This window comes from Muntiacus reevesi, chromosome 16 (assembly GCF_963930625.1).
Source record: "Muntiacus reevesi chromosome 16, mMunRee1.1, whole genome shotgun sequence".
In the NCBI taxonomy this organism is placed as follows: Eukaryota; Metazoa; Chordata; class Mammalia; order Artiodactyla; family Cervidae; genus Muntiacus; species Muntiacus reevesi.
The window spans coordinates 38,131,539-38,158,059 of NC_089264.1; the positions used below are offsets into that span (position 1 = coordinate 38,131,539).

A 26,521-nucleotide genomic window follows, 5' to 3' on the forward strand; every position below is an offset into this window, starting at 1 on the left:
CCAAGTAAAGAACAAAATCAGGTGGTTTTCAAAATTTTGTTAATAAGATTCAGTTCAGTTCAGTTGCTCAGTCGTGTCCAACTCTTTGTGACCCCATGGACTGCAGCACACCAGGCTTCCCTGTCCATCACCACCTCCCAGAGCTTACTCAGACTCATGCCCATCGAGTCAGTGATGCCATCCATCGAGTCAGATATGCATTGAGTCGGTGATGCTGTTAATAAGATTAACAGCAGCTAAAATAGGTTTTGCGAGAAAAAAAAAACAAAACCCTCTTTATCAGATATCATGGCTTAATTGTCAATTTCTGATTATTCAGTTTACATGATTTAAAAGCGTAATTCTAGAAGTCAGGACTCAGAAAATTTATTTGAGCCTCTGCTCCCTCTCCCCGACCCCCAGATATTAATTAAAATCTAAGCTTACTGAGAGAGTAGTCATAAAATAAGTATTATTGTCATTGCATTGAATGCAGATTATTTTCAATGTAAAATACCTCGTGTATCTGTCATTTTACACTTTATTCCCTGCATTTTCTTTGTTTCACTTTTAAAATGAAAACTTAAGCCACAATACGACAGATCCTCATGTCATGTCGTAAATGTCATGACATTAATTGCCAAATGTAATGAAACTATTATGTTCAACTTTGCGAACTTCTTCCAAGATCCTGATTCCTTTTAATTCAGTAACATTATTTATGAGTTGAAAACGTCATTAAAATCATGTAAACCACAAGACCTAAGGTTTTGTCCAAATTTTCCAGTGGGAGTCCTTGATGATCGATCTCATGATCTGCGTTTTATTTCATTTTACGTGTCTGTTTGCCTACCACTGTTCTGGATGGCATCTAGATAGTACAGTGATCACTCAGAACAAAATTTATCTTGGAAAGAGAGTTCATCTTTTAAAGGACTTGACAAGAACTTAATTTGTGCCATGCATCTTGTATGCCATTGCTTTTCCTGTAAGACCACTGTGCTTCACAAAATGATTATGAAAGTTTACAAAGCTTGACGGTTCCTGTCACACCAGGCCATTCCCCAATAATTGCCACAGTCAGAGAGGAAGGACTAGACCTTCGTGAGTTATATATATACTATGTGAATCTTACTTGGGTTTGCTCTGTCTTTCTTTCTTTCTGGGTGATCTTTCCTTTTTCAGGAATTCACCATTTGGGCTGTAAGTAAAAGTGTCTGATCTGAAACATAATATCCTCCCTTTTCAATCCTGATGTATCTTCCTTTAGTCTCACTCTTTTGCGCCTTCTTATTTGTTTTTATTTTTTTCAAGAAGACACCACAGATCTGTTGAGCCTCTCTGTTGTCCTTGTAGCGCACCTTCAACTTCTCCCTGGATGTTGTTCCCGAAAAAGCTGTTGTTTCCATTCTGCAGTTCCGAGGAACGCGGGAGGCGCCTTTCAGTGTAGCCCCTTCTTTGTGTTTCCAGGAACCCTTCGGTAGTAATGCTCTTACTATGGTCATACACATTCTTGCGGGAAGAATGCATGTCATGTAAACAGTATTACGTTTCCAGAGCGTCTGTAGCCTCTCTCCTGCTTCCCTCCATCTCTCCTCTTGGTCTTCCCCCTGGCCTAGTGGATGGTGTAGTGGTTATGTAGCGAGATTTTCTGTTGTGCTTGATCTAACCATGTGGTTGCCAGGTATGAGTAAAACATGGTTCCGTCAAGCACCATGGAACGTCACGCAGCTTTCTACAGCATGACAAGCTGCTGAGGCTTAAATCAGGGTTGACTTGTCTCTTTTTATAAAATCCAAATGAACAAAAGAGGGCTTTTTAAGCATTTCTGAAGATTATGTGAGAGGGAGAGAATAATAAAAGACCATAGAAAATTTAAAAACCTGAGTCCATCTATTTGCCTTGAAAGCCCTGATTGAAAATGATACATAGGCATATGTTTATTACTGGATACATTTTCAATTCTTGACTCAGAGAAAAAAAATAAACGGTTTCACGATTAGTAGCCATTGTGTGACTAGCTGTCAAATAGGCTAGAATGGCCCACAACTGGATCAGCAGAAAGTACAGCTGTGAAAAGCTCAACTCTGTTAATGTTTTCCTGTCCTGTGAATCCGGTTACTCTTTTTTCCAGCAAATTCCAAGCCCTTGTTTTAACCCTTTCCTGACATCCATTGACCAAAATTCCCCAAGTTGTCTCCCTGCTGCATAATCTATAGTTACCTTACTTTTTTCTTCCTACAAATTAACAAATATTCTAACTTTCAGACTCAGTATCTTCTTTTTTGGCTTGAATCCTCAATAGGTACAGAAGATTATCGATCAAAATTAAGTGGGGACTGCTTTGCCGATTTGGCTTGTCCTGAAAAGTGCCGCTGCGAAGGGACCACAGTGGACTGCTCCAATCAAAAACTCACCAAGATCCCAGACCACATTCCCCAGTACACTGCAGAGCTGTAAGTTCATCTCCCAGCAGAATCCAGTTTCAGAAGGAGGGAACGAGAGCATCAAAACGTTGGGATTCTTTTCTTGCCCTTTCATCCTCAGTAATTATGTTAATTTTAATTGACACACATTGGCATAACTCTTTTTCGTACAAGTGTAAGTATTAGAGGCTCTCTTCCTTCTTCTTTCTGGTCCAAGGTACATCTACAGAAAATAACTCTCAAAAGTTCAGTTAGCACTTGATAATGCTAATAACAATGCATCCATTTGATACTTATTACTTGGGGGCTTCCCTGATAGAGCAGTTGGTAAAGAATCCACCTGTAATGCTGGAGACACTGGTTCGATTCCTGGGTCAGGAAGATCTGCTGGAGAAGGAGTAGGCTACCCACTCCAGTATTCTTGGGCTTCTCTTATAGCTCAGCTGGTAAAGAATCTGCCTGCAGTGCGGGAGATCTGGGTTTGATCCCTGGGTTGGGAAGATCCCCTGGAGAAGGGAAAGGCTACCCACTCCAGTATTCTGTTCTAGAGAATTCCATGGACTGTATAGTCCAAAGGGTGGCAAAGAGTCAAGACACAACTGAGTGACTTTCACTTTCACTTTCCCTGATAGCTCAGTTGATAAAGAATTACGCCTGCAATGCAGGAGACCCTGGTTCAATTCCTGGATGGGAATGATCCCCTGGAGAAGGGTTAGGCTGCCCACTCCAGTATTCTTGGGCTTTCCTTGTGGCTCAGCTGTTAAATAATCCGCCTGCAATGTGGGAGACTTGGGTTCGATCCCTGGGTTGGGAGGATCCCCTGGAGAAGGGAAAGGCTACCCACTCCAGTATTCTGGCCTGGAGAATTCCATGGACTGTATAGTCCACGGGGTGGCAAAGAGTCAGACATGATTTAGCGACTCACTTTCTTGGGTATGAATTATGTCCAAGGGCTTCGCTGGTGGCTGAGGTGGTAAAGAATCTGCCTGCAATGCAGGAGACCCAGGTTTGATCCCTGGTCGGGAAGATCCCCTGGAGAAGACAATCCTAGAGAGAGAAGACTCTCTCCAGTATTCTTGCCTGGAAAATCCCAGGGACAGAGAAGTCCGGCGGTCCATGGGGTCGCAAAGAGTCAGACACAGCTGAGTGACTAACACTTTCACTGTGTCCAAACCCGTTTCTAAGCACTTAATCATTTTTTAATGTATTTAGTCTTTTCAGCAACCAAATAAAGTAGTTTGGAGTCAACATTTTGAACCTCTGTTCATTGTGAATTCAACCAGAGTCCTTTTTTATCAGCTATATTATAATTCACTGACTCATAAGTGGAAGGATTCAGTGATTATCAAGTATAAAACACAAAAGATAATTTTCTTTTTCTGAACAGTGGATAACATAGCAGGAAAAACTGAAAATGATAAAGTGTGAGCAGATCTATATTTATAATACTAACATAGGGCTTAGCACATACAAGGTTCTAAAATATATTTGTTGAATTATTTATAGATTCTGTGTCCATCTGTGTTGGCCTTTACTGACTTATTTATAAAAGTACATTTAATGTTAGGGTTTCTTAAAAAATCCAAAAAGAAAAAGAAAAAAACCTAATGAAACCTCATCACTTTTAGAACATCTTAGTAATGTTTATGTCTAGCACCATCTGGTATTTGTCATTAACTGCTTTGCAAAGTTGGTTGTCTTTTTATGCCTGTATAATTCTTTCATGTACAGCTAGATTATAACCCCTTGATGACAGGGATTGTTTTATAGTTTATCAGGGATTGTTTTACAGTTTATCTCCCACAGTACCTATGCTGATGCCTGTTAACTTAATGAATTTTAATCAATTTACATATTTAAAAATTATACAGTGCTTTCAAAAAGATGACAGAAGCTAATTACCTAGTGGCTATAAGGATTTTTTTTTTTTTAATTTTTCAGTGGGTTTTGTCATACAAGGATTTTTTTTTTAATTTCTGTTAGTACATGAAGCTATTTCATAGGTCTAGAACTTTAGAAATGTGTGGTGACCATGTAATAAAATCTCCAAACTCTGTGCTTACTGTCATATACGGAGTTATATTTATGTTCAATAACTCTGCAAACAATTCAAATTATATCTTTCAGCATGATAATACTTAAAATAAGTTTACCTGTCACTCATGAATTTAGAAACTAGTACCTAGTTTATCTTTCAGCAAAGGTTGTGTGTGTTTTAAGAAATTATGATTTTTAAAAATTAGTCCTGGGAAGAAAATATTTGCAAAACATTTATCTGTAAGGAACTCATATCCAGAATACATAAAGAGTTCTTGAAATCCAGCGATTAAAATCTACCTTACCTGAGACTGCCCTATCAGTTCGTTGGTTAAGACGTAGAGCTTCCACTGCAGAGGGCGTGGGTGCAATTCCCCAGCCGAGGAATTAAGATCCTGCAAGATACGTGTGTGGCTGTTCTTCCCTCCCGCCACCCCACTCAAAAAAATACCTTACCAGACTAAAGAGTGATCAAATTATGTGTATGGATATTTCTCCAAAGAAGATATCTAAATGACCAATAAGCACATGATTAAGTGCTCAGGATCACTAGGCATGTGGAAAATACAAATGAAAACCACAGTGAGGTAGCACTTCACATCCACTGGAATGGCTTTTAAAAAAGACAGTAACAGATGAGAGAAATTGGGGTCCTCATACATTGCCGGTGGAAATGTAAAATGATCCGGCCCTTTTGAAAAGCAGTTTAGCTTTTCCTGAGGTAGCTAACATGGTTAAATAGCTTTACCACACAACACAGTGATTTCACACCTATGTATATAGCTAAGAGAATTGAAATCATACATTTACACAAAATCTTGTACACCAGTGTTTCTAGCAGGATTACTTGTAATCATCAAGAAGTGGATGCAACGCAGATATCCATCAGCTGATGAATGGATAAACACATGTGGTATATCCACACAACAAAATATAATTCGGCCATAAAATGGAATGAAGTACCGATCTATGCTAAACGTGGAAAGATCTTATAAAAATTAAGCAAAGTTAAAAAAGCCAGGCTAAAAATCCACATTTTGTATGATTCTATTAATAAGAGATATTCAGAATAAGAAAATCTATTATAGAGACAGAAGATCAATTAGTGGTTGCTAAGGATTGAGACAGCAGAGGGCAGGAAATTGAGAGTGACTGCTGACAGGTAGGGGGTTTCTTTTTTGGATGGTGAATATGTTCTGGAATTAGAAAGCAAAGATGGTTGCACAAGTTTGTGAATATTTTTAAAGCCACTGAATTTTACACTTTAAAAGGGTAGCCTGTATGGTCTGGAAATTGTATATCAGTAAAGTTGTTGATAAAAACATTTCTGGAGCAAGTGACTAGGAAAAAAATGATCTAAAATGCCTCTGGAAGCAGCAGTAAGAGTGGAAAAAAAGAGGAAAAAACACTCTACAGATTACTGAATGAAGAGTTGGCTTTGAATTTTGATTTTGGTTTTTTCTACTATATGCTTCTTAATATGTTTTATTTTGATCCTTACAATATGGGATAAATTGAAAAATATCCATCCTTCCCACAAATTTTCTGATACGTGTCTGGTATTTTTCTTTTGGATCGTCATTAAATAATGTTATAATTCTGTACGAGAAATAAAATTTAATCTCTTCCTGACTTTCGGGAATGAAACTCCTCTGTTTCTGTTTTCCCTAGGCGCCTCAACAATAATGAATTTACAGTTTTGGAAGCTACAGGGATCTTTAAGAAACTTCCTCAGTTACGTAAAATGTAAGCCATATATTAGCCATCTTTAAAAATTTCTCTAGTGTTGTGTTCTCTTATACCGTTACAGTTTTGCTTCGATTTCTTAGGAAATTGGGGAAATTAAAGATTCAAAGAAATGTCCATATGGTGACCACTTGTGATGTGAATAGAGGGTAAACTCTGAGAGAAACCTAAGTAGTTTGCTCTTTTCCGTGCCTGTCAGTGATGGCGACCAGGTTTTCCGTAGCAGAACCCTAGTGTCCTTAACCCTGACGGCTGGTCTGTTACATGGTCACAGCAGGAGCCCCCCAGTCTAAGTGCATTAGAGATGAGTTCAGTAATGTGTTGTAACTTCCTTCACCAGTCACCAGACCATGCTGTTATTTCTCCTTCAGCACATTCATGTCGACTGTTTTGAGTTTTTGCTTCATTAAACTTTCATTAGAAGATAGTCAAAATTAATGATTGGTAATCTGGCTTGATAGCTCATGTGCGTTACTACATGTCTGCAACTCATATTTTAAAAGTAAGTTTCTAAGCTCAGCAGTTTCAGCAACACTCAGACAGTAATCCAGCTCCCTTGGGGATAGTGGAAGGAGGGATAGGACGGAGGCCAAGAGTGTAGGGCCATTGGAGCACTGTCAACGTAACAGGAAACACCAGGAGGAGCAGAGAAGCATACTTTCATGATATCTGTGCTGTCGCATTGTGACTGAGCCACAGGCAGACAGAGTGGAAATGGCAGAGCGGACCGAATGTACTTCCTGTGCACTTGGCCTGCACATTATACTGCCTCCCAAAGCGTTTCTAAATTCTTAAACGTCCTCCTTTCTCACTGAGGCGGACTGCTTTTTCTTTTTAGCTGTAAAGTGCTTTTCAATTCAATACATATTTATTCAGAGGCTGCTATGTGCAGTGCTCTGAAAGGAATAAAATGATACCTAAAAATGATCCTTATTTTGTGGGCATCACTGGTCTTGGAGCGGGCCTTGAGAAAGAAAAAAATCTCTAGGAAGATGTTACCTACCTCAACTGGATGTTCTTGCCCTCTGGGCAAGCATTAATATTTTGTATCATACAGAATGTGGGCAGTTAATTTGGTTGTTCTGACACATTATTACATGAGAGGTTATGGGCACAATGGCATATTCAGATACATTTATGATGTTGTCTAAGTCCAACACATTCTAATTTTTCCTTCTTTTCTCTACTCAGTTGCCTTCTTTGAGTAATGAATTCATTAAACTGTTTAAATCAGGGGCATTTCTTTGGAAAAAAGTTACTTATTAAGTGTGGTGGCAAACATGAAAGTTTACACAATGCAGTACCTGGCATCAAGGTTTTTATATTTCTGGGGGCCCTGGTGGATCCCTGATTGGGCTGGCACCTTTCAGCATAGATGTTTCCTGCTTGTATTATTATCACTTTGGCTTGATGGAATCAGAAAGTGGTGATTTTTCAGAACCTTGGGAATGCCAGGCCGTGAAGAGCTTAGAGGTTTTGTGCAAGATGGGTTGTTCAGTAAAAGAAAATGATCAGACGCATTGCTTGGTGCCCTTATTGTTAGAAATTGTTTCAAATATTTGTTTCAATCATTTTTACTTAGAAACTTTAGCAACAATAAGATCACAGACATTGAAGAGGGAGCGTTTGAAGGCGCATCTGGCGTGAATGAAATACTTCTCACGAGTAATCGTTTGGAAAATGTTCAGCATAAGATGTTCAAGGGCTTGGAAAGCCTCAAGACTTTGTAAGTATTCTCATTTGCATTGTGATTTTTCTAACACAGAGTTGTCATTCCCAGTTCTTCATATTCCTGGGAGGGGGAGTAGCTCCTGCTCTTCCTCATCTCCCCATCTCTCTGTCTCTCTATTCCTCTCAATCTCTCTCTCACACACCCACAAATACATATTTTAGAGGCAAACAATTCCTGACTCCAATATCTCTGGCTTCAGTATGTTGCTTACAAATGATCGATAGAGTCTCTCCCGGCTATTGAATCCTCAGCAAAAAAGATCATCTTGGTTCCAGTGCTTGTACAGATCTGGCTCCCTTTTCTTCCTCAAAATGATCATTCTCTTTCCTTTTATTCAAATTCCTCTGTCTATTACTATGTCTTGGGCCAAGGTCACCAGCTTCAGAGCCCATTCCAAATCTGCAGAATAAGCCTAGCTCGAGACTTCATCTTCCCTTTCAAGGTCTTAGTGAAAAAAAGAGAAACTGGCTGCTGGTGTCTCTTTTACTATCTAATTCAAAGAAAACATGTTAAGAGTATGTCTACTTACTCAGGGATAGGGAAGCTGGGAAAAGAAATCTTATATGTTTCTAAAAGGTTTTTGGCCCAGGAAAATGTTGCTTGAATTGACGAGTAAGGACAACACCTTGAGTTACCTGAATTTTCATTCAGTGTGTTTATGTAGTTTTTATAACCTTGAAAGCATATAAATATGTTTGGTGTAAGTGGTGGCCTACACATTGGAAGAAACACCAACAAATCTGAAACCTTCGGAAGGTACGAAGGAAGTTGTAAGCAAGAAGCAGCCCTTGGGACCTGCAGTGAAGAGAGGCTAAACTCCATGTCTCCCCTAAATGCCTACCCTAGCCCGTGAAGGCACCAAAAGCCACGCCCAGGGGAACTGAGACCCAAGGGAGTTCATGCCTGCCCTTTATCAGATGCGAGGGAGAGGACTTTGCCCCAGCATTCTATAGCATCCCAATTAACATCCCACTCAAAAAAGCACCTGTCCGTGAAAGGCACACACGGTAGCCTGGAGACAAACCACTCAGCACAACCAGCCTGCAACCTGCCGGCCCCTCTCACGGGCTAACTCGGAGTCCCAGCAAAGTGAAAAATGTCATGCAAATATCCCTTTGGTCTTTTTATGGAGGAGATACTGGGAGTGTGTAGAAGGAGGGCAGAGAAGTTATACTGCAGGTGACTACATCTACTCCTGCCCCATTCCCCTCCCGTAAGCTGTCTCAGTGACTTGGCAAAACTAAGTCCTGCAACAGGCAGAAGCCTGCCTTCTTAGATGGTGGCTGAGTCACTGATATTACTAGAGCCTTCTCCTTAAAGGGGCAGTGTGTGTCAGGGTGGGCAACGGCGGGTGTTTGCCAAAACTCAGTCTCTGTTCACCATTGCCGAATAGAAAGGTGGAGAAAGATATTGGCGAAGTAGAAAAGGGTAGCTTTTATTGCTTTGCCAGGCTAAGGAGGCCACAGAGGGCTAATGCCATCAAGACCGTGGGACCCACCTTGGAGTAGGTAATGAGGAGTTTTATAATGTTCAAGGAGGTAGGCCGTGATCAGCTCGTGGACTGTTCTTGGACTGGTTGGCATCAAGGTTAAGTTTCAAGCATCATCGATTTTCTGGTTTCAGCCAGTTCTAGGGTCAGCAGTTTTTACCTGAAGGGAGTTTACCTCCTGTTAAAAAGCAACTTAGGAATGTGTATCAGGCCTGTATCTGTATCTTTCAAGAAACTGGGAGTTCGGTGAAACTGCCATGTGGCAGAATTATGGTCTAAATTGTTACCAGTTCCCTAGCCTAACAATTCTTCAGGCTATTTGTTTCTGTATCTTCATATTTCGTAATCATCAACTCTTGAGTTAGCCTTTTACTTCAAAAGACAAAGACACAAGGGCTTGTACAAGGGGATTCAAGGGGAGGCGAGAGGTCTGTCTGTAACTCTGCTTGCTTTAGTCAGCCTTGGGCTGCCATAACAAGATACCACAGACTGAATGACTTAAAGGGCAGAAATTTGTTTTCCTATCGTTCTGGAGGCTAGAATTCCAAAATCAAGGTGCTGAGATGATTGGTTTCTGGAGAGAACTCCTTCCTTGGCTTGTAGATGGCCACGTTCTGTCTGTGTCCTTACATGGCTTTTCCTCTGTGTGTGGGACAAGAGAGCTCTGGTGTCCTTTCCTCTAAGGACACCAGCCCAATCAGTTCAGGGCTCCACCCTTAGAATCTCATTTCGTCTTAGTGAGGTAGGTCGCTCAGTCGTGTCCAACTCTTTGTGACCCCATGGACTATAGCCTACCAGGCTCCTTTGTCCATGGGATTTTCCAGGCAAGAGTACTGGAGTGGGTTGCCATTTCCTTTTCCAGGAGATCTTCCTGACCCAGGGATCGAACCTGGGTCTCCCACATTTCAGGCAGCTGCCTTACCATCTGAGCAACCAGGGAAGCCACTTTACTATCTGAACCACCATTTCACCTTAACTAGCTCCCTAAAGCCCCTATCTCCAAGTGCAGTCCAGTCCCATCTGGGGTTGGAGCTTCCCAGGTGGCTCAGTGATAAAGAATCCGCCTGCCAATGCAGGAGACGTGGGTTTTATCTCTGGATCAGGAAGATCCCCTGGAAGAGGAAATAGCAACCCTCTCCAATATTCCTGCCTGGAAAATCCCATGGACAGAGGAGCCTGGCAGACTATAGTCCTTGGGGTCACAGATGGACACAGCTGAGTGAGCATGCATGCAAGGCTTCGGCATATGAGTTTTAGGGGAATACAATTCAGCCCAGAAGAGCACTCTAAGGAGTTTATCAAAGAATTTCTTTCTGACTAGCTCCAGTCACAGGACTCTCTATGAGACAAGTTCTCTAAATTCAGTTTTCACCTTCGTTATATATCTAGAAATGCTTTATGCCTCCTGTGTTTAGGCATCTGAGGTAGACACCCACTAACTCTCTACTTAATCCCACTGTGCCTCAAGCTGCAAAACAAATCCTTTAGAGACAAGCTAAAGGTATTGAAAGGCCTTCAGTGGGTTTACTGGGACACAGCTATTGCTTTAAGGGGTATCTTTCAGCTTAGAGCTATGAAGATTTCGACAAGACCCGTCCCCCTTCACTGCCTGTCGACTTCTCAATCCTTTAGGACTAGTAAACCTCTTAGTCATACATGCACATATTTCGGTGGGTCTTTGAAGCCCCGGAATTGCAGGCAAAATGTAGTACATATGTGTGCTTACAGATTTTTCCAGCAGCAGAAAGCAAAGCTTTTTTCAACTTTTCCCAGAAGTCTGTGACTCCAAAAAGATTAAGACCAAATGTTCTTATTTATTTATGACAAAGGATGGTGCTGATAGTCATACTTTTCTGTTGTGCATTTGTTTCCAAATGCAAAACAATACCTTGATAAGGAGGGCATTATCCTTTCTTGTTATCTGTAACTTCGCAGAATGCAAAAGCTGGTACTTTTAATTTATTAGAGGACAGTGTAGAATTTTAAAGGAAAGTTTTGTTGCTATTTTTGCAGTCTTCTAACAGGGTGGTCAACCACATCTAGAAAAATTAAGGAAAATATTAACTTTTTAGCAATTCTGAATGAAGTTTATGGCAACTATTTATTTTTACACTGGATTTTTAAAGAAGCTTTTAATTCCCTTCTAAGCCCTGCAAAGAAACAGTTTGCGAACAGAATTGAGAACCACCAGAACTTTAGCAGTGATGAGGAAATTATAAAAGTTTTAATCCTACTAATGTCAGTGACTAAAGAAAAAATGGTCAGAATTTCTTTCAAAAGAAACCGATTTAAGCTTCATTGTGAACAACTGGGCTTAACTGTTGTCTCCTTTTAAATTCTAAAACTCAAAACAAATAAAATAGTTTATACAGGCTTTGTGGAAGCTCAGTCAAATTTGGCTCCCCCAGCCACTGTTGACATTGACTTGGCTGTAAGTCCCTGAGATGCCCTTAGTCCTGTATCCGCTCTGGCTATTGATTCTGTTCTGCCTCCTTTCTGTTCAGCAGCAAATGTAATGTTTCAGAGAATACACAAATCACAGGGCTTCCAGGGCTTAGAGAGGTGTGAGTGAATCAGGATATTATGTAATGATGCTACCATAATTGTACCATCAAAGGGAAACATTCTGCCTTCATTAGATGTGGTTGTAAGCCCATATTGAGACTCTTGAGTTTTTGTAACCGAGTGTTATCACTGCATTTTGTTCTTGCACAGGTTTCTTAGCGTGACTGGCTCTCCACATCTGTGGATTCTGCATCCACAGATTCAAGCATCTGCAGTGAATGCAGAATCTGCAGATATGGAGGGCCATGAGTTTGGTATATGCAGGGGGTCCTGGAATCAATCCATCAGGGATACAGGGAAATGACTGTACATATCAGCAGTTCCTTATGACAGGAGAACATTCAGAAAGCAAGAGTGAATGCTATGCATTTGCAAAGAGGAGTTATTGTGGTCTTCAGATAGGCAAAATAGATATTTTATCTCCTTAACGATGTTGTATTTTTCCCCCTCAGGATGTTGAGAAGTAATCGCATAAGCTGTGTAGGGAATGACAGTTTCATAGGACTCAGCTCTGTGCGTTTGCTTTCTTTATATGATAATCAGATTACTACCATTGCACCAGGAGCTTTTGATACTCTCCATTCTTTATCTACTTTGTAAGTATGAAATATAGTCTTCATTGATGTATTAATTAAACCAGTGTTTGATATTTATTACTTTTATTGATACCATTTTAATGCATTACTTAGAGTTTCATAAACATAGGATTAAAGACAGGTATTTTTAAGGACAAATTTATCATGTTAAACTTATTTTAATATTTCTTACGATATTGCCTGCTATCTTATGTTAAAATTTAACAAAAATTATAGTATTTTTCAGTGAATTATTTATAACAGTGTGATGTGGCTTAATTTGTAAATGGTAATCTTATAATTTGATTGAGTTGCAAATGAGAGAAATGTATTTTTTCCCCAGTGTTCTCACATTGGTGTCTTTGCCATACAAGTATCATAAAACAGAGTTGATAGGGTTATTGCCAACAAACTGTACTCAAAGGATCATTCACAATGACAGGAGATAGATTATGATGAACAGACCGACAATAAAAACTCACCATAGGGCATTTACTATGATATTAAGAAGATATTAAAGAAATAGGGTGAGCCTATCCAAGAGCACATTTTATGTAGACAGTCAAAGAATAAAGAATATTTGTAGGTATACAGGCAGAACTCAGAAAGTGTCAGAAAACAAACTCTCCAAAACAAACAAGGGTATTTTAAGCCCCTTGTATGTAAGTATCTAAAAAAAGCAGTATCTGAAATGATAAATCTTACAGCTGATATGGCTTTCTGGTAAGAGTGGCATCTAAATATACTAATTTAACTGAAAAGGTAGTTAGAAGGAAAAAAATCATGTTTAACATAGCTGAAATCCCAGAAGAAATAATTTGAAGGAAATATCCATCCATCAGTAACGTATTTAATCCTCTTTCCACATAAAATGTGACATTTTCCATCGAGTGACTAATTTGTGCATGTTAAAGATGCCGTGTTTATAAATAATGGGATTGTCAATAGGTTAGTGCTGAAGTGGTGCAATGCCAAAAGTATTGAGATTTGTAGAAATAAATTCATTTTTATAACTGGCATTTAATCAACTCAGCTGTCAGTTTAGATGGGAAACCTATTCCCTAGAGCAAATAAGAGATGGAAATCTTGAGATGACAAATTAATGAAATAGCTGTTGTCAGGTTAAACTCAATAATATAAGGTAATCAGCCTTCATCTTTATATTAAATTACTGCATTATCAGTGTAGAGAAGTTTGACAGCAAGTCAGATCTCTGACAAGTTTAAATTATCTCTAAATGAGATATCCATCAGGATACCCTGCATAAACTCTGAATTGCCACCTTCACTTTATTTTTCATATGTAATTATTTGAAGAATTCTCATATGAAAATATTGTTTTTATTGTTTAAGTACCAGACATAAATCTGTTAGCCAGCGAATGCATCCTGTATGTTGTATGTGACTGAGCATGAATTGGGGGTGGTGTGTTGTGGGAAAATGGTAGCATGGAATTTTGAGAAGTACAAAAGCAGACCCCTAAATTTAACTCTGCATTGTTTGCATGTGGTGCTTAGAAACCTCTTGGCCAATCCTTTCAACTGTAACTGCTACCTGGCTTGGTTGGGAGAATGGCTCAGGAAGAAAAGAATTGTAACAGGAAATCCTCGATGTCAGAAGCCCTATTTCCTCAAAGAAATCCCCATCCAGGATGTGGCCATTCAGGACTTCACTTGTGACGATGGTAAGAAGGCCCAGCCAGGGCTTTGATCACCAGACACTCTCTGGTGACTGTTCCGATGCTATAGGGCATATGCAGCATTTCATAGTTCAGGTAATGGATAGCTGTAGTTATTATGCATTTTTTTTGCTTTGTTTTGCGGTTTTATTTTGTTTTAAGCAACAGGCACTTACTTGCTCCAACTGTTCATTCACATCTAACTCTACTTGATATGTGTTTCTGAACATTTTTAAAGATTTTCCAATTTTCAACCTGTGGTTGATACTATTTATATAGCTTCATTTTTGCTTTTCTTTATTATTCTAAGCATCTGTTTTAGTAATTACCATTTTTAAGTGATAAAGGCATTTGACTCATAAAATAGAAATTCTAGTAAACGTAACAAAAATAATAGTTTTCAGTTTTTAATACTCTCTATATATCATTGCATTTGATTCTCATAACAGGCCTGTAATGTAGGTAGAATGTAGGTGCTATTATTTTGCCAAAAAGTGGAGTTCATTTGAGCTCTATATTTTCAAATGAGGGACCCATACATTTTTTGCTAAGCTTTTAAAAAATAATCTGTCCCTTTTTGTCTCTTCATGTCTGCTTACAATTTTTCCATAATTCAGTTTACATTTATATATTCTAATTAAAATTATAATTCTAATAAAAAGTGTAAACAACTGAACAAAGAACGTAACATTGTAATCGTATTGATAATACTAACTGTGAATTGTTTTCTAGAACTCTGCCCTAGGCAGTCTGAAAAGAGCCCTACACAGAACATACAGTGTCGATTTGTAAATCCTTAGTGCCCTATCGTTGGATGGCTAAAGTCTCTTGTGTTTGTTAAACTGAAGGCATAAAATCCCTTCTGGCATTTTCAGAGCCACAAATCCGGTTTTCCTCTGTATCTTTTGGCAATTTAGGAAATGATGACAACAGCTGTTCCCCGCTCTCTCGCTGTCCTGCGGAGTGTGCCTGCTTGGACACAGTGGTTCGATGTAGCAACAAAGCCTTGAAGATCTTGCCCAAAGGAATTCCAAGAGACGTCACTGAGCTGTAAGTAGAGCTCATCTCTCCCTTTTCCTGAATGAGTGCTGTTTCACACACCACGGGAAATGGAGACCAAACAAAGATCTCTTGATTCTTATTTGCAAAGTACATTCATTCCATGGGCCATTCATTAGTATCATATAAAACCCTAAGCAAAGAGCTAGTTCAGGTCCCCTTGGGAAAGGCTGGTTGTGGGTTTCTCTTTGTTTTGCACTGTAGGATCACCCAGTGCCTCTATCATGCAAAGGTGCGCTGTGAGCTCCCAGGGGGGAGGTAAGCCATAGTGTGCCTCCCACAACTGGTTGTCTCCACAGCCCTTTTCTCATGGACTATCTTGCAAGGCCAACGTTCTATCAAATGCACCTTGAGAAATTCTACATCTTTAGTTTATCTGCAGTGACTGGAATATTTCATATGGTTAATTATTCTTTACCCCGTGTCCCCTTAGAGAATATCTCACCACAGGAGATACATAAATATGTAGGGTGTAGAAGAAGCTGACATAATCCTCAGCCTTAAAAAGAGATAGTGCCCTTTGGACTTGAATCAGAGTCCTTTAGGAAGGATGTGGGGCCAGTGATCCCTAACACTTGCAGAACTGATATATAACCACAAATTACATGGCCACCATACATACACAGGATACTAAGCGCCACGCACACTTGCTTAGCTGCCTCCTGCTTTATGTGTGGAATGGAATAAATCAAAGCATCAACTGCCTGAACAATGCTGCACGCAGGCTCTGCCCGATTCCAGTATCTCTATACCAAAGATCCGGGGCAGATGCTTGATATGTGATGGAGTCTTTCGCCTCTGTTTATTTTTCGACTGTGTTAAACTGTGTATCAAAAATGGAATTCATGCAGATGTGTACCTGTAATTCATGCACAACAAACCAGTAATTTTGATAAACTTTTGGCAACCTGGAATGTAAGTAATGAGGTTCAAGAAGATGTCACTTCAGTTATCAAAGAACTTGTTTTCAAATCATGTGCAGTTTTACGAATTGTAATTTGGTCTTTAATTGACACTTACAGAAAAAGTGTGTGATCATCCCTCTAAGAATGAGCTGTTGTTAAGTGTTCAGTTTCTCTCTCTCGGTACCAATCACAGTTGTTAGTTAACTATGAGACCTGCTTTATATGTGTGTGTAATTAAAATGTTAATTGTTATTTTGATATGTATCTATTTCAAAAGATTACTAGCCATCCAGTGTTGAGAAGCTAGATGCTTGTAGAGTATTCTATAGGCAAATTGATTCTAAGAATAACCCAACCAAGACCATAATACTCAGCATAACATTTAGATCATCTTTGATGCTGAATCCCTTTTCTACCATTTAACTGACCCATGCCTTTGTCCTTTTACCAGATTCCCATCAAATAATTTTCAATTCAGTCCGGTCTCTCAGTCGTGTCTGACTTTTTGCAACTGCATGGACTGCAGCACACCAGGCCTCCCTGTCCGTATCCAACTCCCGGACTTTACTCAAACTCATGTCCATTGAGTCGGTGATGCCATCCAACCATCTCATCCTCTGTCATCCCCTTCTCCTCCTGCCTTCAATCCTTCCCAGCATCGGGGTCTTTTCAAATGAATCAGTTCTTTGCATCAGGTGGCCAAAGTATTGGAGTTGCAGCTTCAGCATTAGTCCTTCCAATGACCAGTCAGGACTGATTTCCTTTAGGATGAATTGGTTGGATCTCCTCTCAGTCCAAGGGCATCTCAAGAGTCTTCTCCAACACCACTGTTCAAAATCACCAATTCTTCTGCACTCAGCTTTCTTTATAGTCCAATTCTCACATCCATACATGACTACTAGAAAAACCATAACTTTGACTAGACGGACCTTTGTTGGCAAAGTAATGTCTCTGCTTTTTAATATGCTGTCTAGTTTGCTCATAGCTTTTCTTCCAAGGAGCAAGCATCTTTTAATTTCATGACTGCAATCACCATCTGCAGTAATTTTGGAGTCTAAAAAATAAAGTCTCTCACTGTTCCACTGTTTCCCCATCTATTTGCCATGAAGTGATGGGACCAGATGCCATGATCTTAGTTTTCTGAATGTTGAACTTTAATTCAACTTTTTCACTCTCCTCTTTCACTTTCACCAACAGACTCTAGTTCTTCTTCACTTTCTGCCATAAGGGTGGTGTCATCTGCATATCTGAGGTTATTGATATTTCTCCAGGCAGTCTTGGTTCCAGCTTGTGTTTCATCCAGGCCAGCGTCTCTCATGATGTATCTGCATATAAGTTAAATAAGCAGAATGACAATATACAGCCTTGAAGTACTCCTTTCCCGATTTGGAACCAGTCTGTTGTTCCATGTCCAGTTCTAACTGTGGCTTCTTGACCTGCATAAAGATTTCTCAAGAGGCACATCAGGTGGTCTGGTATTCCCATATCTTTAAGAATTTTCCAGTTTGTTGTGATCCACACAGTCAAAGGCTTTGGCATAGTCCATAAAGCAGAAGTAGATGTTTTTCTGGAACTCTCTTGCTTTTTCAATGATCCAGTGGATGTTGGCAATTTAATATCTGGTTCCTCTGCCTTTTCTAACTCCAGGTTGAATATCTGGAAGCTCACAGTTCATGTAGTTTTGAAGCCTGGCTTGGAGAATTTTGAGCATTACTTCACTAGAGTGTGAGATGAGTGCAATTGTGCAGTAGTTTGTCTTTTAACTTCCTTATTAAACTATATCTGAGAACCTGCTAGATTGGTCTATGCCATCTATGTGTTTCTTCTGTCAGATAGTTGAATCTTCAATCTATTCCTCTATAAATTATTAAAAAGTTACTTTTTAAAAGAAAATATGTTCTAGAAGTGAAGAAGATACTAACTCACCTCTGTGCATTCTTGCTTTACTGCCCCAAGAGTTTTTCTTAGAACCATACCACCTCAACAGGATCCCTCTTTCCAGTAACATATATGCATGTATGAGAAAATTTCCATGTGCATATTATATTAAATTATTAAAGAATTTGGAAAAAATAAGTATGTAGCAGTGAACAATTCTGAACAAATGGCATCCGTTATTTTTAATCATTTCCATGTACTTTCCCTCTTAGATTGTTTTATATGTAAGCAACCATAGTGCACTTTCTGAAAAATTTTAGCTTTGTGTTAGGATGCTTTCTGGAATAAAGGGAAAGTCCTGAAGTATATGGGATTATGCTTCCCTCTAGTGGTACCAATATTCTTAGCTAGAGAAAAGAAAGGGGAGAGGAGTTGAAATAAGAGAAAGTCAGAAAATTTGAATAGACATAAGAAGTCCTAACAAAAGTCTGACTCTTCGTCACACATTTATTACATATTTTGATAACTTCTGCCTTTTATATAACTTTTATCATTTTGAAATATTTGAAATAGCTTGTCATCTTAGAAAATTTCTCAGCTGCTTGTGTATCCAGCAAAAATATGAATGTCAATCTCAGATCTGGAGATAGGCCACAGCCGTGGAGCAGTAGGGCTACATACCTGCTGTGGCAGAATTGTTTGTGAACACATCTATAACCAGATGGCCAAGTTGCTGAACAGCCTTGGAAGGAGATGGAATTATTTTTGTGTGTGTGATATCATGGATATACCTTTAAGGATTTATTTCTGTGTTTTGCCTATTAGCCCTTATTTTCTCATCATTCTGTTGACTCTAGTCAGAAAGGGAAATTTTACTAACATGTTTTATTTGATTATTAATTACTTTTACATAAGTGTACTGTTTTTGTGCATTAGATGTCATAATTTTCTATGAAACCTCCTAAAATTAATATCACCAAGCAAATATACAAGGGTAAAAACTATTTTTAAGATCTTTTTAAACTGAAATCTAATTACATTAAAATTCCTAAATATATCCGTTCAATCACCCTTTGTTATTTACTAAGCATATTGATACAATAAGGCAGTGAAGATTGGTCTTGTCAGTAGTAACAAGTTTCTGCCAGTAGTGAATGCATTTCATGGTATTGGTCCCACATAGACACAAGTACGCTGAAGCCTGATTAAAAATACGGTTGACTGATTGGCGCTTCTTGCTGACACAAATGGTTGGATACATGCCTTGCCTAGATAAAGCACAAAGGACTGGACTCACCAGTCTCCTTGGTTTTATAATTTAGCGTAAGTAATCCACAGAAGAATTCTACTGGATTGGACAACTGTGTGTGTGTTTTTTCTCTACTCCTGTTAAATCGCAATCCTATCTGGGAACATGACGTCTTAAAGCTAAAATTGTCAAATGTCTCCTTGCTTCAATTAAGAGTGAAATATTGCTCAACTATTTTCTGATTCACTACTGTTACTTTTAAAAAAAATAATATTTTCTTTGTTTTTAGGTATCTGGATGGGAACCAGTTTACCCTGATTCCTAAGGAACTCTCTAACTACAAACATTTAACACTTATGTGAGTATTGTATGGTACTTTTCTGTTTTCGACATCTTATTTGCTTTCATGTAAATGTGGATAGTAGGGGCAGAAGATTTAGTGAACCTTTCAGATTCTATAAATTATTTTCAGTTAGATGCTTCTTGTCTTGCTCATTGTGGTTCTGGATCACTAGCTACATCTTCATTGATTATCAGTCAGGCAGTGGTGCATCTTAGAAGAAGGTCCTGTCTGTAAAGTGAAAATACAGTTAAATCTAAGTATCAGAGAATTATAGACCTGGAGTAAGTTGAATACTTCTGTTGAAGATGAATGTGAGCTATTTTATGACAATCCAAGGAAAGAAAAATGGAAAACAATGTTTATATTCTCAACTTTAAACAAAACAGAGCAGATGGTAAGAGCGTTACTGATACTATATTATAAATCTAGTTTTTAGGCTTGATTCTCATCATACATTATGAATTAAGGTATGGGTTTCCAGTATTTAAATTTATTTTCTAAAATCCATGTTTACTTACATAGTTCTGAAGTACAGTGGACAAAGATGCTGACATCAAGCATTGAATTGTTTTTAGTTTGGTTTGATGTCATCCTAAAGTAGCATCTCTCTTTCATTAATGTATGTAAGCAATTTCTTAAAGTCTTTAATTGTAAATGCAAGAATATATTTAAACATACAAACATTTCCTTTCAATCTAGTTATGTGCACAATATTTCTTAAAAGATAAAATCTTCTATATATAACGTCACACTTAGAGTAGCCTTGTTGGTAACTGATTAAACGTCACAAAACAAAAATCAGCAACAATATTGGATATAAAGGGAAATACTTTATTTTTAAGTCTGTTTGATTTTAGAGTAATTATAACTGTCTTAGATTTCTAGTATTCCTAGAAGAGGGATTTATTCCTAATTAGTGAATTCTAGAAACCTAGGTAACTACCTATAGATAGTTATGTTTCTCACTGTAAACTTTACCCTGAGCACGTGGAAGCTAGTTAAAATGTTGTTGATCCTTTTCAGTTTTCCTTAAAAGTATGTGAAAATCAAACACTTTGTGAGAAGTATATAGGACTATTAACTGACAAATGGTTAAATTAAGAAAAAAAGAATACCCTCCAAGATAACTTGTTCTCCCTCTAGTTATTTATTTAATAGCAGCAAGAACTGATTACATACATTTGTTCTGTTAAATAAACCATTAAATTGCTGCAATTTCCAGAGGGTCAGTTCAGCAGAATTGGTTCATTTGTGAGACAGCGTGTGATTATTTAAAACCAGTTTGGAAATGAAAAATGAGAATTTATAGATCCAGAAATGGTTTTACCAATGACTCATTATACAACTCTAGGCAGGTAACCGGGCTTCCCTGACAGCTCAGTTGGTAAAGAATCCGCCCACAATTCAGGAGACCTGAGTTCGATCCCTGGGTTGGGAAGTTCTCCTGGAGAAGGGAAAGGCTACCCACTCCAGAATTCTGACCTGGAGAATTCCATGGATTACAGTCCATGGGGTCGCAAAGAGTCGGACATGACTGAGCAACTTTCGCTTTCACATTCAGGCTGGTAACTACTGCTAGTATAAATGTATTTATTTTTTAAATTTAGCCATAGTACTTTAGCAACTAAGATGGATTATAAAGCTTCTGTAACATTCCCACCATTTCACAGTTTCATTTGTCCATTTTACTGATACTTTGACATTTTAATGTGGATAATCTGAAGCATCTTTTCTAAATCTTGTACTTATTCATAAATTTTCTTCAGAAAAATATACTAAACATAAATACACACACATACATAAATGAACATAAATTAAATCCAAATCTTCCATTTATTCATCAATCTTCCTTTAGTCTTATATTTGGCATTTTGTTTTAGATAAAAATCAGTGAATATTCCCTAGCGTGTATCACACTGTTTTATGTATGTGAGTGTATGTATGTATATATTCACCCATTTTTTCTAAAGCAGAATGGAAAACATCATTATATATGTTATATATTATGCTGCATTATATATTATCATGCTTACAATATATCATTGTTATATGTCATTATATTATGTATATCATGTATACATTATATGGGCTTCTCAGATGGTGCTAGTGGTAAAGAACCCATCTGCCAATGCAGGAGACATAAATGATGCAATTCAATCCCTGGGTCAGGAAGATCCCCTGGAGGAGGGCATGGCAACCCACTCCAGTATTCTTGCCTGGAGAATTCCATGGACAGAGGAGCCTGGTGGGCTGCGGTCCATGGGGTCACAAAGAGTCAGACATGACTGAGGCAACTTAGCACAAGGAGTATACATTATATAAAATAAAAATAAGATCAAGTTCACTGCATATCATTTACAACCTGTGATACAAATGATGTTTGTAAATACCCATTTGGCATGGGTAGAAAATTCACATCTCTCTCATTTACCCATCATTTATTAAACAGACATTTACTAAGAAACAACTGTATGCCAGTGACTTTGCCAAAGGCAGTTTTTATTTATGGTGGTGTTTTTAATGATGGCTTTGTCAGTGTAATTAGATGAGGAATTCTTTCAGTTATCCTATTTGACTATTTGTATGTGACAGTGAAGATAAAGTAAAACCGATGGAACTTTCGAGAACAAAGGTTTGTTTCTCGCCTGTCAAATGTGTCTGTTGTGAATGGCCTCCACGTGATTGCCCTGGGACCCAGCAATGGGCAGGGCTTCTCTGTGGAGTGTCAGGAGCCTTGCAGAGGAAGGAGCAGAGGGTTAAGGGGAAAGTGAGCTTACTCTGAAGCTTTTGTCCTGAAGTTCAGCCAGCTCTGGCGGCCACGCTTCACTGGCCGGAGCAAGGCATGTGGTCGTTTCTAATTTCACCAGGCTTGGGCATGAATAATGATGAATAATTATCTACCTCAGAGGATTAGCCAATGTTTTGTTATTTCCAGGCAAAAGCTAAGTCCTAACCAATGCTGCTACAACTGTGAACAGGAAGAACCTTCTCTTTCTAAGAATCACTAATATGTCAATGTCTATGGTAACAGTAGACCTGTTTTTTCTTTGTCTTTTTTAGAGACTTAAGTAACAACAGAATAAGCACTCTCTCTAATCAGAGCTTCAGCAACATGACCCAGCTCCTCACCTTGTGAGTATGAAAGTGCGGTACTAGTTAATTCCTTAATTCCCTGGACATTCCTGGTGTACAAAACAGTCTCTGCCCTCAAGGAATGTTAATACTTTGGGGAGAAACAGACAAGTAAAGCCTCAGTAAACAAATACAGATCCTATAAAAAGTGTTAGGTTCTATGGGAGAAAACAAAGAATAACTTACATTTGTGGCAGGGCTGGGAGAAATCCTTAAGATAGACTTCCGGAGGAAGTCACCTTTTGGAGGGCACAGTTGAGACAACAACCAGTGACAGCCGTAGGCAGCACTCTAGACTGTATTTTAGAATTAACTGTGTTGTAGTATGAAACAGCCCAAAGATTAACAAAATATTATGCGTCCGTGCCCTCAATTGTTTTAAGATGCTCAAGTAACCCTTTTCAGTTGCTTTATTTTAAAAATGATATTTGGCCATTTTGGGATATCTGAGTAAAACAAATCGGCCTGTGTGTACTTTCAGAATTCTTAGTTACAACCGTTTGAGATGTATTCCTCCTCGAACCTTCGATGGACTGAAGTCTCTTCGATTACTGTAAGCATCTTATGTTTAACAAAATACTTTATTTCTTGAGGATCTGGGTCTTTTGTTGCTTTTTAGTAATTTAAGTGCTTTATTTTGGGGATTTTTTTGATTATATGCATTAGAATTTACCACAAATTTGGAAATGGAAAATTATATCTTACTGTATCATTTCTCAACAGCTTTTACCTAGACAACATAGTTTTTTCTTTTGTAATATGTTGTTGCTTTGGTCATTTATTTGATAATATATGAGTTTAAGATATAATATAAAGTTCAGTTCAGTCGCTTAGTCGTGTCCGACTCTTTGCGACCCCATGAATTGCAGCACACCAGGCCCCTGTTCATCACCAACTCCCGGAGTTTACGCAAACTCATGTCCATCGGGTCGGTGATGCCATCCAGCCATCTCATCCTCTGTTGTCCCCTTCTCCTCCTGCCCCCAATCCCTCCCAGCATCAGGGTCTTTTCCAATGAGTCAACTCTTCACATGAGGTGGCCAAATTATTGGAGTTTCAGCTTCAGCATCAGTCCTTCCAATGAACACCCAGGACTGATCTCCATTAGGATGGACTGGTTGGATCTCCTTGCAGTCCAAGGGACTCTCAAGAGTCTTCTCCAACACCACACTTCAAACACATCAGTTCTTCTGTGCTCAGCTTTCTTCACAGTCCAACTCTCACATCCATACATGACCACTGAAAAAACCATAGCCTTGACTAGACGGACCTTTCAGAAATAATTTTATATAGATCTAATGAATTTTGAAAAAAATAGGAAATTTTAATTTCTTTAAAAGTTACATAATATAGCACAAAATATTTTTATTATACAAAATGTATCTTACAGTACATGAAATAAAACAGGGTCTTCTATCCCAGTTCTCTCCCCAGAATTGACAGTTAAACAGTTTAATGTTATCTTCTGCTTATTTTATATGTTTGTTTTTATATGTTGATATATTTATGCCCACAGCAATATAACTTAAAAACCATAAACAGGTTTTTTAAGTCTGTCATTGACTTTATTTAGCAATATGCTTTAGATTTTAGATTTGCCATCCCATCACATATAATATTCCTCAACTCTTTACCTGCTACAGACTGTTTGATAGAATGAAGGAACCATATCTTATTTAAGTATCCTCATCTTTACTGTCATTGGGTTGATTCCAAATTTTCATTACTCTATACAGTGCTGGAATGAATATCCTACACATCCATCTTACTGTCAAGCATATTAGAAGGATACCGAAAGTAGTCATCTTGTTGTCCACCAAACAATTTAAAATTTTATTATTTTAATAGACTACCTATTTCAAAACACTCTTGCAAATATTAAATATTCTAAATCCTTTCATTTTTGTCATATGACAGATGGAACATTATTTTCCACTCCTCTTTTAATTTGCAATTCCAATTATTAGAGCATTTGAGTATATTATGTTTATTGAGTGTTTGCGTTTCTTATTCTATTAGCTTGATGATATTAATTCTCATTTCCTATGGTTACTTTGTCTTTTCCTTATTAACATGCCTGTCTTTATGCACTTGACTCTAAGTTTACAGGTCTTTTTTACAAAGGAATTAATATATTTATAGCTGATGTATATGGCAAATACTTCCCATTCTGTTTTCCATATGTAATCTTTTTTTAATTGAAATATAGTCGATGTATTGTATTGGTTTCTTATTGCTGCAAAGTGATTCGGTTATGTGGGGGTGTGTGTGTGTGTGTGTGTATACTCAAACACACACATACATATATATACGTGTATGTATATATTATTTGTCAGATTCTTTTCCACTATAGTTTATTACGAGATTGAAAATAGTTCCCTGTGCTAAGCAATGGGGCTTGTTGTTTTATATTATGGATATATTTTACATTGTTAAAAATATATATCAGTCTTCTTCATTATGATTTCTGAGTTTTATAATATAAAACTTTAAAAAGCCTTCCATATCCCATGTTTATAAAAAGGAATTCATCTATATTTTACTTTAGTACATTTTCAGTTTTATTTTTGCATTTAACTCTTCCATCTAAAATTTATTATGCATATGATATGAAGTAGGAGCTAACTTTTTGCTTCCCCAAATAGATACCCAGTTGTGTGAAGACTATTTAATATACCATCTTTTCTACACTGATTTTAAAAAACTGTTACTGAAAACTCATATATTGGGGATTTTTCTGAACTCCCTGGAAATAATAGGAAATTTAATTTTTCTTTTCTTTTGTTTTTAGTTCTTTGCATGGAAATGACATTTCTGTTGTGCCTGAAGGTGCTTTCAATGATCTTGCTGCATTATCACACCTGTGAGTATCTATTTCATAAATATGAGTTTAAGGTCAAACACTCCCTGGCAAGTGAGTTTGGAACAAGTGGTCCCCTGCCATTTTTTTATTGTCACATCATAAAATGTGATTGATTCCATCTTTAAAGATCTAAATATTTTAAATCTAAATACAGTGCTCTTTATAAGGTAGACTTAATTTATCCTTCTGCTCCTAACTCCTTGCTAGTTGAGTTCTCTTTGCTTATAAAAATATCTCCTCTTACAAACGTGACTCCCCAGCTTCCTGAATGAGTAAATGAATGAGTGAAAGTCTCTCAGTTGTGTCTGACTCTTTGCGACCCCATGGCGGGGACCTGCCAGGCTTCTCTGTCCATGGAATTCTCCAGGCAATACTGGAGTAGGTAGCCATTCCCTTCTCCAGGGCATCTTCCCAGCACTGGGATCCAACCCAAGCCTCCCATATTGCAGGCAGATTCTTTACCGTCTGAGCCACCAGGGAACTCCCCCAGCTTCCTAGTGTATTCCTTTTCTCTTAATACTCTCTGATTCTAAATATTAGATCACCTTCAATTCAGTCTGCCCAAACCTTGTTTATCCAAGTTACATCCCAATGGTCACCTTCTCCAAGAAGCCCACCCTGATTTGCTCAAACTAGATTCATTTATTGAGCAAATATTACTCAGCATTAACCATCATTGTTGTTTAAATGCCCAGTCGTGTCTGACTCTTTTGCAACCCCTTGGATTGAGATTTCCCAGGCAAGACTACTGAAATGGGTTGCCATTTCAATTCTCCAGGGGGTCCTCTGTACCCAGGGGATGAACCTCACCTCTCCTACCTGCGTCTCCTACACCGCAGGTGGATTCTTTACCATTGAGCCACTGG

The 26,521-nt window shown here is 38.3% G+C and overlaps 1 protein-coding gene across 2 annotated transcripts in view; it reads left to right on the forward strand.

Moving 5' to 3' along the window:
* Window positions 1-26,521, forward strand: part of SLIT2 (slit guidance ligand 2) — a 387,270-nt gene that overhangs the window by 292,119 nt on the left and 68,630 nt on the right. For both annotated transcript variants that reach the window (XM_065907114.1, XM_065907115.1), the window contains 10 exons: window positions 2,285-2,435; window positions 6,114-6,188; window positions 7,771-7,914; window positions 12,427-12,570; window positions 14,066-14,232; window positions 15,144-15,276; window positions 19,607-19,675; window positions 22,721-22,792; window positions 23,274-23,345; window positions 25,584-25,655. In XM_065907114.1, the coding sequence (XP_065763186.1) occupies window positions 2,285-2,435; window positions 6,114-6,188; window positions 7,771-7,914; window positions 12,427-12,570; window positions 14,066-14,232; window positions 15,144-15,276; window positions 19,607-19,675; window positions 22,721-22,792; window positions 23,274-23,345; window positions 25,584-25,655 (1,099 nt within the window). The remainder of the gene's footprint in view (window positions 1-2,284; window positions 2,436-6,113; window positions 6,189-7,770; window positions 7,915-12,426; window positions 12,571-14,065; window positions 14,233-15,143; window positions 15,277-19,606; window positions 19,676-22,720; window positions 22,793-23,273; window positions 23,346-25,583; window positions 25,656-26,521) is intronic.